We start from the raw sequence: 15,950 nt of genomic DNA on the forward strand, positions 1-15,950 counted from the left end.
CGTTCTTTCGGTTCTTAACACATCTATGTCACGTTTGCAGCAGGTTCTCACCATGATTGGTTCAGATTCTGATAATTAAGTATGAATACTGGATCCAATTCCCAATCACTTCGTTTTCAATCAGCAGTGGGTATCGAACATCATCAGGAATTGCCACATAATCATGGACTCAGCAGCACTGGCAGCTTGTAGTGGACTTTTGGACCTCCGTATATCCTTCACACTGCTTTTGCTTATTCCACCGCAGTCTCTCTCTATAAGACTGCTCTTTTTTCTTCATTGGGGCGTTGGGGTGGGGTTGGGGGGGCGGGGTCGTCATTTATTGTAATTTATGGTTGTTGAGTGTAGATGCGGACACAATTATGTCAATATAACTTGCAGAAGGAATGAAAAAAAAAAGAGGCGCATGGCGTAGTATTTATAAGTAGCCGACGAATGCAGTGAAAAGGTGATAAGCATATGGTTAAAGCATGGTAAGCGAGAGGTGCAATCTGACTGATTGTACTAAGAATGTAGTAAGAATACACTGGACGTGAAGAAGCGCGTGGTAAGAAAATTAGTATGAACGTGTTAGACGCCGTGAGAACCTGGCAAGGATGTTAAAAGCGCGCAGTATGAACTTTAGAACTGCACATTTTTCGAGTTTGATCCCCGTCCCCACCGAGTCAAAATTTTCAGGAAGCAGTATGATCTTCATGGTCTTTGCCTGAGAGTGATCAGGGCATTAGTGACTGTACATTATATGCTTATGACATTAAACTATAAAACAATTATAATGGCACAATGTGCTACAATTTGACAAAAACAGAATATTACAGGGACATGCAAATGTAAATTTGATTACGCTGATCAACCGGCAATGACTTTTCCCCAAAGAAATCATGATGATCTGACAGGCCAGGGATGTTCACATGGTCTATCACACTAACATAATTAATGAATTATATAGTTTTATTAATTGTCATTAGTTCTCTTAGTTTAAATAAATTGAAATGAATACAGCAACACTTACAAATTCTGAGTCACGAAAACTAATGACAAAGTGAAACACATGTCATTTATTCACTAATACACATTACAGACTAAAACTTCGTTTGCTCAAACTCTCATAATTCGAACACCATTCTTCAATAATCTATCGTCAGGTCCCAAACAAATTCCTTTATAATATATTTTTCGATCACTCATACTAGTACTACCGATAATTCGAATAAATTTAGTTGGTCCTGATGGGTTCCAGTTACCGAAGTTCGAATGTATTTAAAATTAATTAATTTACAATTGTTGTAAAGTTCTGCATAAGACTGTTGCATTTTTAAACTTTCTTGATATGCCAGTTACCATTATATACTTAATTTCGATTCATATAAATGCATTATGACTTTTCTTCTGCTTAATATCACATTTTATCCAAGGGAGACAACTTTTTTCATTTTTGTTGGAAGAGCGGTATTTTTGTTAATATTATATGTTTGGATTTATTCAGGCAGGTGGTTTAAGCTTATTATACTGATAACTGTAAGTGTCAATAGAAATTTTATATATGATATTATGTATTTTTGAAAATATATACATATATGGCGGCCATCTTGGATTTTTCGGCCATATTGGATTTTTCGGAGTGGGTCTCATGCTCATTTTTAGTATTTTTCCCTAAAGTAGTTATGTACCAAGTTTCATGCTTTTCCCATTTTCTGAAGTATTTTTACACCATTTTACTGTACTACATGGATACACCCCTGCTGAGAATTTAAATGGATAATGGAAGTAACTCTTATGTTAATAGACTAAAGGTAATGTGCAAGTCTACCTCCCTTCGAATAGCAAAGGTATACACGTGTTACAGTTATAATTGAGCCAGCGTGACTGATTATTTACTATTTAGTGAAACAGATTTTAAAATGATAAATAATATTAATGTTAGTAATTTTAATGAGTTAAGTGATCATTCTGCTTTAAAGATTGAAGTTTGTGTCGCTCGGAGGTTGAAAATTGTTCCATATCCTTTAACTCAGTACGAATTCGTCAAATGGGATGTTAATGCATGCTGGATTAATAGCAAATTTGCCAGTTCTTAATGTCATATTATTACCATATGATATGAACAATGTAAATGGTGTAAATGAAATGGTGAAGTCATCACAGACGTAGTTAGGGGGTGGCAGACCCCTTATTCTTAAAATTGCCAACTTTGAAGTCATACAAGAAGATAAGTCATCTAAATGGGTTGACTATGACTGTAGAGAGGCAAAACGTCTGTTTAAACATGCTCTTTTAACGATATTGAAGATGAATTCCATTTTAAGACGGTTTTTTATTAAAAGTTATTATAGAAATAGACCCAGTATTTACACAATTATTAAACAGTAGCAGAAAAATGAAATCGAAATGTTGTGCAAATTTATTTAAGAAGCTGTGGAATGGCGATACCAGCTCATAAATGGCTAGTCTAATAAATATAATATATGTGGAACCATGTAAATACAAACTGATGTAGTACCGCCTCGGTAGCCTAGTGGTAGAGCGTCCGCTTCGAGTGCGGGAGGTCGTGGGTTCGATCCCCGGCCGCGTCATACCAAAGACGTAAAAAATGGTACTAGTAGCTTCCTCGCTTGGCGCTCAGCATTAAGAGGGTAGTGCTAGGACTGGTCAGCCCGGTGTCAGTATAATGTGACTGGGTGGGGTATCATGTCACGTGTCTACGGCGTGATATTCCAGTGAAGCAGCACTATAAAGTTGGGCATTCTGCTCACTGCTACAAGTAGACACCGTCGTTTATATGACTGAAAAATTGTTGAAAAAGACGTTAAACCCGAACACACACAAACAAACTGATGTTAAACAGTTCCGAACTACTTTTTTGTGTTCTATAAACAGTAGTCGTTTATTGCTGTTATCAAAGTGTTAATGTCCTTTCTACTGAATGCTAATATAGTTGAATGTGTATTGTTTGATATTGTAACGCAACATGTATTTGTAAAGTGTCTATTTCACATATATCTGAATTTAAAAGTGCGTATTTTAGTTTTTAGACATGGATCAGACGTGATGACGCCAATAATGAGATACATGCAATATATACTTTAAATGTAAGCAGAGATGTTACATACATCTTTTATTTCTCTGTATTAATAGTGCCGAGTTGTAAGATGTATATTACAATGTCCTGTCTCGAACAAGCTACACTGAAGAAGATCGTACAAGAACATAGATCAATACAAGCAGCCCTTTTATGCAGATGTTCATCTGATACATCAATGTTCTTATTTTATTTAATACTAATATGTATTTCCCATCGTTAGTTTCACTGAGCTTTTTCTCACATGCTTAAAGCAGCATGCCTCCAGATTTGGCTAAAAAATGATCTTACTTTCAAATTAAAGTTTGGTCATATTATGAACATTAGAATTTGAATTTTTGTTTTCTATAATATTCTAAAAGTTCCAAATCAAGAAAAAAAATATGACCGCGCCGGGAATCGAACCCCGGACCGCCGCGGCAATAAAGACATTTTCCGTCGTCGTAACCAATAGCGTTATAGCTGAAGTAGTGAATAATGACTTCAAAATATAGATATTTATAATCGAGACAGTTTACCTGGAGTAAAAGCGTGACAAATGCTTTTCGATATTCATCGTAAAAAAGTAGTAAAAACAGCAAATTCTCGTTTGTATTCCTCGATTTCGTCTTTCCGATAGAATCACGTCCATTTATTTTGACAACAGGTTGGCCGGTGTGAGAAGCTGTACGGCATATCTGAAATGAAAAAACAAAACAAAACCAAATTACACGACCGAATAGCCTTTAAATTAAGTGTTTGATATCCAATCAAAACTTTGTTTGCTCACACTCAATGGGTCCGGAAAAATTTGTTCGAGTTATCAGGAGTTCGAGCAATCAAACAAAATACATTATACAGGGTCTTTGACAGGACCTGAAAATGAGTTTAAGTGAAGGGCGCTGCTCTAAGTATCCAAGTTCAAGCAAACTAAAGTTTGAATGTACAGGTTTCATGATTTTTTCATCAGTGCTTCATTTTCCTCTGTTTTACTGCATGTCCAATCAAATAGATTTCATTCATATTTGACAGGTTACATTAGTGGCTTCATAAACAAATATTGCCTAGAACACATCGCATCACTTCATTTTTACTTAGTTAACTTAAAATTATGAAAAAAAAATATGTGGAAGAATCCTTTTTTTAAAATCAAATTTGCAGTGATTACTAGCAAAAGAATGCAGATTAATACACAGTAACATGTATTTAAAAGGTATTTAATGCACAGTCATGTTTTTGAGGCAGTGAGGAAACCTTTAAAACTGCTGCATAAGGCTGATAGGTGAACGCAACATTTATAAATTGTTGTTCCTGGTATAGATTCTGCTTGAGGTAACTTTTCAAAAATATATAGCATGTGATTATCATGACAATTATGTAAATGGTCTCATTGTACTTTGGGCTTTAACAGATGGTCTTACAGCCATACTTAAGGTGGAGTGCGACCTTTAAATTTTTTTTTAGATAGATCTATGAAAAATTAACGGAAGAAAATTGAGCATATTTCTGATTTATTCCAGTTTTCCGTTTGGCTCTTATTTAAGCCACATTTGTTTGGTGCGCTGTCAAACTTGGCCACTAACGGCACTTTTTGGACGTCATTTCTTGGCGTCATTTTCATTGTTTCTGTACGGTTTTCAGCATATTCTTGTTTTAACTGGAAACGGACGCGAATGAAATTTGTATATTTTTAAAAGATTAAAATTTCCTTTCCTGTGATATAAATTTCGTGAATGATCTATGACGTACCTTAAGATTATGACGCATTAAAGCATCAGACTTATACAAAGCGTAACGTAGAGTTTAGCTGGAAAATTGTTCATTTTTCGAGAATAACATTTTTTCAGGTCGAGGAATTTTGTTTAAATTTCAATCATAAATGCGCAAATATATTTACTTGCATTTGATTAACAAAAAGTTGTATGTCACCGAATTCGTTTTTTCAGTACCACCGATTTTGTTTCCCCACCCCCGAGCTTAAATGCGACGTTATTTGGTGGTATTTTTAAAATTGCGCTAAAATTTCGGCTGATTTCGGAAAACTTGTACTATGGAAGATGTTGTCGACATTCTATCTTAAAAATATACGTTCAATGAAAGCATATTCTGAAATATAAGAAATAACACATATACAGTAAATAGAATAATAGTAGAAAAAAATAGCCCCGGCTGGTTTTGAGTTGCGAACTTTTGGTTTTTGCTTCAGTTATAATAATTTTTATTAGCATTCGATATTGATACGTTATTTTAATGGAATTACTTCCATTAAAACATCATTAAAAGTTTGTATTATCTTCATTATTGGTATTTAATGTGAATATGTGTTATAATTGACTCATGCATGTTACCGTTTCAAAATTTTCTAAAGGACAGCGAGACCGTACATCCATGGACGATATCAATGTAAAATATCATAACCGTGCGCCTTAGATGTCGGATTGTTGTTGTATGTAGGAAAGGTCAAGAATTACCCACAAGTTAAAGTTTTACTGTTAACGGAGTTTGTCTACTTATTCTTTTTTAGTTTAAAGAAATTTTAATACTCTATATTTTTCATCACTGATTTTCTGTTTGTAACTCGTACTCGATTGCTGACTTGATATAATGTTTCTTCCTTTGCATACTGGAAAGAAAACTAAAAAGAGACAATTATTAAACAGTACCGACTTTGTTGTAGTAAGTTTTTGCAGGAGACATACCATGCTCACTGTGATGTCGAAATGCATTTGCACTCTTTAAAGTGTAACAAGCGGCAAGGTTTGATCGAAAAGGAACACTCAACTATTCCGAGATACAGTAGAAGATGTGTTTAAGTTCACAAATAATGTCGCAGAGAATCGGGATTGACACTCAGTTAGAAATTTGCAGCTCAGCTGATATGTAATGGGAAAAAAACGTCATATCAAACAATCAACCAAACAAAAAATGATGGCGAATTGTGAGAGTGCGATAGTGAAGTGCTGCAGTACTGCTTCGCCATTGTACTGTCGTGCTTCGCCATCTTACAGTCGCGCTTCGCGATCCAAGTGTCACCACCGTACTGTCGCGCTTAGTGTCATCATTGCACTGTCGTGCTTCGCCATCGCACTGCCGCGCTTCACTATCGTACTGTCGTACTTCGCCATCGTTCTGTTATGCTTCTCCATCGCAGTTTCACCATCGAACTGTCGAGCTTTGCAATCGCACTGTCGCACTTCACCCTCTTTTCCTGTTTATATACCTTATTTGCGTTGTACAGTTCAAGAATAGTCTCCGTCGGTCTATTGTTTTCATGATGTTTGAAAAATAAATGTCAGCCTGTAGGGTGTAATTCAAACGAATACCACCCGACCGAATGTTATTTCTAAACAAAATTATATTCAAAATTAACCTCTCAGCTAGAAAATGAATAATAATACATGTAATTGTTATTAATTGTTTTGTAAGAAAATATTTTTAATCAGCTCTTATTGCAAGCCAGGAAACGTTAAAAATATTTGTTGTCAGGTTAGCATCAAAAAAATACACTTGCGACAGTGTGTTGGCGAAACGCGACACTTCGATATGGTAAACCTCAACACTAGGATGGTGAAACTACGATGGTGACTCGCGGACCGCGACACTACGATGTTGAAGCACAACAGTTGATTCCGAAGAGTAGTTCAACAGACTGTCACTATCGTACTGTCGTTGTTTTCGCCATTGTACTGTCGCGCTTAGCCATAATACCATCGCACCTTCGGGCTTCCCATTTACAGGGAGTAGGTGCTGGCCCTTACGGAACACCGTAAATCCCACGATTAAATCGAATCCTTATAAAGTTGAAAATCATTTTTCTTCATATGATGCCCTTTCTGACAGGAGTAATTTAATCATAATTACACATTAAACTCGAATGCTAACTAAGTTAATCATAATAAATTATAAAAAAAACCCCGAAAGTTCACAGCTCATAACTAGCCGGAACTTCATTTTTCTATTATAATTCGAATTGTTATTTTCTTATATTTCAGTATATGCTAACATTAAACGTATAACTTAACGAAATTATGTCGACAATAAGCTCCTTAGTACAAATTTTCCGAAATCTTCCGAAACTATCGGCGTAACTTTAAAATACCACCAAATAACTTCGCGTTTACTTCATTTTTCATATATAATTCGATTTTCTGTATATGTGATGTTTTTGTTATATATATTTCAGTATATGCCTTCATTGAACGTATATTTTTACGATAAAGTTTTGAAAACTGGTTCCAAGTTTTCCAAAATCGTCCGAAACTTTAGCGTAACTTTAAAAATACCACCAAATAACATCGCATTTCAGCTCCGGGTTGGGGAAACAAAATCGATGGTACTGAAAAAACGAATTCGGTGACATACAACTTTTTGTTAATCAAACGCAAGTAGATATATTTGCGCATTTATGATTGAAATTTAAACAAAATTCCTGGACCTGAAAAAATCTCATTCTCGAAAAACGCACAATTTTCCAGCTAAACTCTACGTTACGTTTTGTATAAGTCTGACGCTTTAATGCATCATAATCTTAAGGTACGTTAAAAATCATTTACGAAATTTATATCACAGGAAAGGAAATTTTAATTTTTTAAAAATATATAAATTTCATTCGCGTCCGCTTCCAGCTAAAACAGGGATATGCTGAAAACCGTACAGAAACAATGAAAATGACACCAAGAAATAACGCCCAAAAAGTGCCGTTAGTGGCCAAGTTTGACAGTACACCAAACAAATGTGGCTTAAATAAGAGCCAAACGGAAAACTGGAATAAATCAGAAATATCCTCAATTTTCTTCTGTTAATTTTTCATAGATCTATCTAAAAAAAATTTAAAGGTCGCACTCCACCTTAATAAATACAATGTTCTTGTTAAAAATAGAAAAGATGGGATGGAAACCTTATCCCATGTTATATACCTGAGAGTTGTGGTGACACCAATCTGTCCTAGCTGTGCTAGCGAATCATCATCTACCTGAATACTTTCTGTCTGTGCTCGTAATTTTAAGATCTGTAAAAAAAAGTTTCTTTATTCTCTATGAGTTTATCAATACATTTTTTCAATTTCAGTTATCTAATCTAATGGCATTCAGTGCACCTAATCAGTGCTCGTATTCAGTACTTACTTGTTCTCCAAAAAGTAATTGACAAATTCTATACATGAATTTGGGAAACAGGACAAATGACTTCAGACATTGTGTTTTCTTTCCAATCATCAAATGGAAACATAATTCACTTCACCCAGGGATCAAATCAAATTCAAGACCTTGCTATCTGAGCCATGCCATGAGAAAACAACATAGTGGGTTTGCGACCAGCATGGATCCAGACCAGCCTGCGCATCCGCGCAGTCTGGTCAGGATCCATGCTGTTCGCTTTTAAAGCTTATTGGAATTGGAGACTGTTAGCGAACAGCATGGATCCTGACCAGACTGCGCGGATGCGCAGGCTGGTCTGGATCCATGCTGATCGCAAACCCACTATGTTGGTTTTCCCATGGCACGGCTCATTTAAAGTATTGTCCTTCACTAGGACTGCAAATCATCAGGCAGGTAGTGATTCTAATCCAGTCCACGAGTCTGGGCCAACAATCCACAGATCTAACCACGAATCTCATTACAAGGACAATACAGACACAATCTGCTTAATAAACAATGAACTGATCATGCCAATGTAAATGTGTATTATGTTATCATATACACAGTCTAATTACAAATACAGGCAATAGAGTGGGCAGACCAATGCTTGGCGTAAAAACTACATATTTTAAATCTAAAAACTGATTTTACATTAATTTACCGTACTTTTTTATCGTCAGTTTGTAGAACAATCTTTGAGTATTCAACCATATTGTTTACATATTTCTAGTCACACCGTGACGTAATAGGCGGGAGCTAAAAATAGTACCAGTAAAACCGGTGAGGTTCATGGGGAAGTATACCAACGCTCGGCGTACGGCATATTAATCTGCAGGTTGTAATTTTGAACTATATATGTATTAAAGTGAAGTATAAGACATATCTAACACAAGACATAGGTTGTATTGACTAACTGATTTTTTTAAGTACATAAACAGTTAAGTAAATTACCCCTCTCTCTATTCTGCATCTATAAATTGAATAAACACATTTTATACAACAATTATCCTAAGGAATTCATTTGAAGATAATTTATCACAATTCTGTGAGTCTAACTTCAAGAAATCAATAAATTATGATATTTGATGATTTATTTCCATTATTTTTGGAAATCTTTTCAAAAGTGTCATTAGTCCACATAGTATATCAATTACTTCGACAGCATAAGCTACAGAAAAGTGCAGTACAATGGGTCCGTATAAAATGCCATGATAAGGGTTTATAGTTTATTTAAGTATAAAGAAATAAAATAATTAAAAAGAAAAATGCTTTTTTTCTCCATAATTCGGCCTGCAGGCTACTTTTTTAATACCTGTTTTACCAGAAAATCTGTTTTAATAAGAGTAGAACACAAAACTGAACGGCTTTTAGCCTTGCATTGTCTGCTCTACTGTGACCATGTGACCATACCAGAAATGAACTGCACTTGGATAAAATTACCCGTGATGTAAACAAACGAAAAGGGACTCATAAGAGCTGATATTTTAAATATATATTAAGAAATTCCAAGAGAAACGTGATATACGCTGAGCATTGGTATGCGCCGAGCATTGGTCTGCCCACTCTAAAAGAACAGGAATTCTGTCATCAAAAAACATCATCAGTGAAAACTGAGCAAGGTATAGACAAAAATTTAGCAGGAGCATTTTGGTATGATAGTTCAGCAATGCTTGCAGACAGTGAACAGGACGTGACATTATTTCTCAGTGTTTTCAACTTACAAAATTTTTATTTTTATTTTGTTGGAAATAAGATTTCCTTATTTGTTCTTAATTGGAATACATTAAAGAAATTCAAATAATTTACATGCATTCTGACAGAGGCCTTGAAAGATATCCAACACCCATCTTTCACTACAATCTTTAGATATCTACTTCAAATGTAGAAAATACTCAGCAACTGCATTTATCTTTATTAAATACAAAAATTAATTGCGTATATAGATCTGCATTCGTAATTAAATGTCATACAGTAACAACGTAGTCCAAAAAATAAGAGAATCAGCCATACCTGTGTCATTTCTTCCTGTGAATATGGCAGTGTTCTCACAATCATCACTCTGTCTAACAAATCAAGAGGCATTCCATGTGGTGAAACAATATCTTCTGTGCCTCTGGTAAAATCAGAAAACAAGCAGATGTTTAACCCTTACCCTGTTAAATTTCTATAATGAACTTGTCCATCTTTCAATTTGGACAAAACCATTAACTGTTAAAAGAGGTGTTTATTCTATATAAAGTCGACTTATTTCGAGTGGCTGTATCTGTAACTCACATTTTCTTGAAAAATATTGTCAGTGCTGAATAAAAATTAAAAGAAAGTGTGGGTCATGACTGATGCAAGAAAAATAGTTTCAGTCAAGCACACAAAATGCAAAATAAGCTAAAAAATGAGACCCAAAATTGTAGTGGTGGCGTATAATCTTTAGTATGATAAATTTTGTCATGGTATTATTTCATTATGAAAATGCTACTTATATCTGAAGCATACATTTGTCAAAAAATGCGAAGAAAATAAGGAAAATAGCTCTACAGAGCAAAGAAATCTGAGAACTATTTGAATCAGCCATTATGCGACTACCGTTTGTTTTCGCGCCATTTTCCTATTTAGTGTCTGTATGCCGATAAGATTTTTTTTCTCTAAGATTGTGTCAGTTCCATTTGAAAGATACAAGCAACCTATATGCATGACAAAATACAAGGTTTTATGGCATTTTCAGTAATATAAGACAACGCGTCAAATTCGCAACACAATTTTCAATCAGTTATCCTAACCGTAGCCTTGTCTTGTGCTGTTTTGTCATTTTCTACTCTGATCTTCATACAAATTACACATTTAAACTGATAAATATGTTCAATGTTACTTTTTGACTGCTAAAGATTAATAATCTATAGACAACAAACATGCAGTTTTTTGAGAAACAAAAAAACCCCTAAACATTGAAACATTCGTGTTTTATCTATATTTCAAAGCAAATTGCAATAAATTTGTCATTTTCTATCAGATTTCCCTTATACGTTGCAACACACTAAACAGCTGTTCTTTATTCTATATAAAATTGACATATTTTAAATGGCTGTAGCACACATCAGGACTCATTTTAAATGTCCGTAACTTACATTTACTTGAAAAATATTGTCAGTGCTGAATAAAAAGAAAAGAAAAGATAGCTTCACTCAAACACCCAAACTGGAAAATCAGCTAAAAAATGAGACTCCAAAATGTAGTTGTGGTGTATGAACTAAGCATCTATGACAGATTCTGTCGTAGTACTATTTCAATATGAAAATACTACATACATCTCAAGCATACATATGTCATGTGATTTCAGCAAAAGAAATTGCAATTAAAATAAGGAAAATATCTCTACATAGCAAACAAAAACTGAGACATATTTAAATACAATCGGCAAATTCTGAATGTTTTGAAAAAACATTTAAATCAAAAGGTGTGTACAATTGTAAAGAATTTCAAATAGGAGAAATAACGGTCAAAGCACGGCCAGTCGTAAAGTACCTGTGGTTAACAAAAGTTCAAACTGATCACAGATTTTGCAAATTCATCAAGCTCTATATGATCAACTATTACTATATTAATACCACACTTCCCCCTTTTCTGCCGTGCTAACCATCTCATAACATCTGGCATAACTTTCTTGGCAAAGTTTTCTAGTATTGACCCGTTCATATGTTTTAGAATATAGCCTGTATCTGGCGTGAGAACACACTGGCACACCTTAAAGTGCCCTTCGTTTTCTTTTCGTGTTACGTTGTTAAGACAATCAAACATCTTGTGGACGTTCGTCGTTTCGGGCCAATACGACACACATGTAGATCCCGGCCAAACATGACAAATTTCCGCCGCTATCTGAAATAAACAAAAGAATAATGTACATACCAATGAACTGGTTAACAACCTTTAGCCGGAACAATGGAGATTTTTAATTGAAAGAGTCAACAGTCAAATATGACCGAACTAACTCTATACATGACTGTGCATTTACAAAAACACAGAACGAGTAAAACCCTTAAAAGTACTTCCAGAACAAATTCAGCGACAATATACTACTCTATTTAATGAAACAAACATTTTCCCGCAATAAATCCAAATCCACGCATACAACAACAAAGTCACTCCGATTCAATTAATGATATTAAAGCACTATCGATACTCAATTTTAACTGCTGAAATGAAACTGTATTACCATCCAAGGAAAAGAACTTTAAATTAAGATATACCTTATGATGATACACAATAATGATCTGTAGCCCATTTTCCCATAGCATATTTAAAGTGAGATTCTCGATTCCCACAAACAAGCACAGCTTTTCGCCGCATTTCTCTATTAGCATCTTCAAAAATTCTTGATGTTGGTCCTCACACATTTGATAGAAATGATTGAAGTCTAAAATCACTATTTCTTTCTTATTGTCATCTAAAAAATCAATGATTTCGTCCAGTCCTTCTTTAACGGTTGTTCCATAAAGCGTGTGGAGAAAATGTATATTCGGTGTCCCACTGCGTGAAGCAACACGGAGATCAAAATATCTAATGCCACTTGAAAGCTGCATTTTGAAGTTTAAGCTCTGAGTTACACTCCACTTGTTGAGTATCCCTTTAGCAAGAGGTCCTAAAAGTCGAACAGTCAGGTCTACATCTGGGCCTATTTCAGACCTAGGATCCAGTCTGCTACTAAACGAATCGTGGGATCCTAAAATAGATTTTACAACTAATATTCTAAAAACATTGCTGGTATCATTTAAATACATTACTATTGGATGGTACGAAGCAAAATATTTAATTGTCACGTAGAGATAGACCCTAAAATTTTCAATGATACTTACACATTAAATAAAGTCTAGAAATTTATTTCCAAGTCCTTCAAATAACCTAAAATGATTTCACAAATGTGAAGTTTATGAGAGTTTTGTTAATATCAAGAACAGAAGTTTTAATTTTTAATTTAAAGTTGTGATCCACAAAGAATGACAACTCCTGCCTTGGGCTAGTACTTAAAAGTAGAGATATCTATTAGTTTACTTCCCTTGCAATTACAAAATTGAGTCGCTTCGAGTGTGGGAGGTCGTGGGTTCGATCCCCGGCCGCGTCATACCAAAGACGTAAAAATGGTACTAGTAGCTTCCTCGCTTGGCGCTCAGCATTAAGAGGGTAGTGCTAGGACTGGTCAGCCCGGTGTCAGTATAATGTGACTGGGTGGGGTATCATGTCACGTGTCTACGGCGTGATATTCCAGTGAGGCAGCACTATAAAGTTGGGCATTGTGCTCACTGCTACAAGTAGACACCGTCGTTTATATGACTGAAAAATTGTTGAAAAAGACGTTAAACCCGAACACACACACACACACACACACACACACACACACACACACACACACACACACACAATTGTGTGGAAAATGAAAACTGTTTTAGACACAATATTATACTTTTTTGCACAACAAAAACATGTAGGATTTATTCATATGTGTTTGATTAACCCCTCGATACATGGTTCCTATGATTTTGTCAACTTACTTATGGTAAAAAGTTAACTTTTAATAAGCCAATAATAAAATGAAATACCAGTAAGTAATTAATAGTACAGATAATACAGTTTTGCTTGTATCAAAATGTCACAATAGAAGCAAACACCTGGTAGGATTAGTAAAGGTGCAATTATATTGATCTCTATTTCCTATGCCTACAATAATTGTGGTTTGTTTCGCTCCTAATACAAATGGCTAAAAATGGATATACCAAAATAAACAAGCAAATTCAATGAATTGGAATCCCCCGCCGAAAGGGTCAGAGTTGAGGAACGGCAAAAAAATATATCCAGCAAAAAGTTAAGAATGTTACCAAGAAGCAAATAATTTCATTAGTCAAAATCAAATTAAAAGAAAATGAATGGTTTGTTTGGGTGGGGGTGGGGTGAGGATACAACAGTTTATATGTTGATTATAAATATTGATAGAAAACGAAAAATGAAAAAAAAATTGGGGGGGGGGGGGGGGGGGGGTTTGAGGGGTGACCAAGGTAAGGTGTTGACCAGGTGTAGGTACACAACATCACATGTTTATAATAAATTTTCATGGAAAAGAATGAAAGAAGTTTAATGAAATTCTTCCAATTGGTTGGTTTGTTATGTACAGATCTGTGGATTTTTAAACAATTAAAGGGCAATAACTATATGGAAAATTGACCAATCGAAAAAAAACTTGAAGGGCATCGTCGCAGTATCTTGGTTCATGTCTATTTCAAGTTTTATGAAATTCTACCCGCTAGTTACTGAGAAATGGCTGCAGACGGACATTTTTCATTAAATCAAGGGCAATAACTCTGAGGGAAATTGACCTATCAAAATAAAAAACCCTGACGGTATCAGCGCAGTATCTTGGTTCATGTCTATTTCAAATTTGATGAAATTCTACCTGTTAGTTACTGAGAAATGGCTGCAGACGGACATTTTTTATTAAATCAAGGGCAATAACTCTGAGGGAAATTGACCAATCAATAAAAAAACTTGACGGGCATCATCAAAGTATGTTGGTTCATGTTTATTTCAAGTTTCATGAAATTCTACCAAGTAGTTACTGAGAAATGGCTGCGGACGGACGGACGGACGGACGGACAACGCCATTTCAATACCCTCCTCCCGATTTCATCGGCGGGGGATAAAGAAAGATAGGTACTTCCGTTAATATAGAATACATATACACTCGCAGATAATATATTTTCTCCATATGAGGCCTAAGAAATTGATGCATCGGCATATTTGTTTTACTTATCAAGTTAAAAAGGGTTTCAAAGAGATCCAAGATCCCATGCTATTATATTTTTGACGGTAGTTGGAACAATAGACAAAGAATGGAAATAGTAGAAATGAATAACTTCAACTTTGGAAACAACCGGAAGCTTACTGCGTAAACAATATCGTACTTATAAGTAAATTTATTTTTAAAGAATGTATCCAAGACAGAAATTGTGTTAAATTTATTAGGGGCTTCCGTGGTCGAGTGGTTTAGGGTTAGACTTGGTCGGTGGTTGTACCAAGGTGCCAGCCCGTGATGACATTTGGGGTCTTTCTCCTCCATTAAAAGCCGGAAAAGTCGCTCTGAAGTGTGCCCAACAGAAAAACATTTAAATATTCTACCATTTTGGTCAAACAATGGTAACTTGTGTACAGATAGGCTGTTCCACGCGTTTCTGTATTGCTAAGACAGATCAATGGAACAGACTAGTGCACAGATTCTTTTAACTGCAACATCTCTTCTATTAAACAAAAGTACTTTTTGAAACGATTTCAAACGTGATGTTAAGACTTTGTATTACATTTGAGAAAAAAAATATCAAACAACACCATATCATAGGAAGAAAAGGTCGCTGCACATCAAAGTTGAACCGCATATAAAACATGCATGTATATTACTCTACAAAACAAGTGTCAGTTTACGGATATGTTCATTGAATTCCGAAAAAGGGCTGCATAAAGGGGCCACATTTTCAAAGAAGTGTTACATATCTTCGTATTTCGTTTGCAATAACGTCCCGGTGCTGAAATTTCACATTTTATAACTAGGTTGAACGTTTTCAGCGACTGTTCATTTTCATTTCATTTCAAATGGTATTCATTTTTATAGGGAAACAAGTTTTTTTTAATAATATTTTATTAATAAGTACCCATAGTACGGGACACTACGGTAGAACATGAAATGGCCAGGTAGATTGTTGGTAAAAATGTTGTTCGTTTATCAA

At 35.0% G+C, this 15,950-nt stretch overlaps 1 protein-coding gene and 1 long non-coding RNA gene across 2 annotated transcripts; both read right to left on the bottom strand.

The window, feature by feature from the left end:
* Window positions 1-3,676: 3,676 nt before the first annotated feature.
* LOC128547972 (uncharacterized) lies at window positions 3,677-10,352 on the bottom strand. Its single transcript, XR_008366827.1, has 3 exons — window positions 10,204-10,352; window positions 7,975-8,066; window positions 3,677-3,756 (listed from the first exon to the last, which is right to left on the bottom strand). It is a non-coding gene; the product is annotated as an uncharacterized LOC128547972 (long non-coding RNA).
* A 70-nt stretch (window positions 10,353-10,422) lies between these two features.
* Window positions 10,423-12,937, bottom strand: LOC123529617 (PI-PLC X domain-containing protein 3-like). The gene is made up of 2 exons (XM_053522044.1): window positions 12,432-12,937; window positions 10,423-12,060 (listed from the first exon to the last, which is right to left on the bottom strand). Exons 1-2 carry the CDS (start codon window positions 12,762-12,764, stop codon window positions 11,716-11,718), a joined length of 678 nt encoding a protein of 225 aa, XP_053378019.1. The 5' UTR covers window positions 12,765-12,937; the 3' UTR covers window positions 10,423-11,715.
* Between the last annotated feature and the right edge of the window lie 3,013 nt (window positions 12,938-15,950).

This window comes from Mercenaria mercenaria, chromosome 13, assembly GCF_021730395.1.
Source record: "Mercenaria mercenaria strain notata chromosome 13, MADL_Memer_1, whole genome shotgun sequence".
Lineage (NCBI taxonomy): Eukaryota > Metazoa > Mollusca > Bivalvia > Venerida > Veneridae > Mercenaria > Mercenaria mercenaria.

Excerpts from the sequence above, each read along its gene's own strand:
- LOC123529617 (XM_053522044.1), bottom strand. The coding sequence starts at position 12,764 with ATGCAGCTTTCAAGTGGCATTAGATATTTTGATCTCCGTGTTGCTTCA. Across the intron at positions 12,061-12,431 it reads TTATTGTGTATCATCATAAG|ATAGCGGCGGAAATTTGTCA; the intron begins GTATATCTTAAT and ends TGTTTATTTCAG.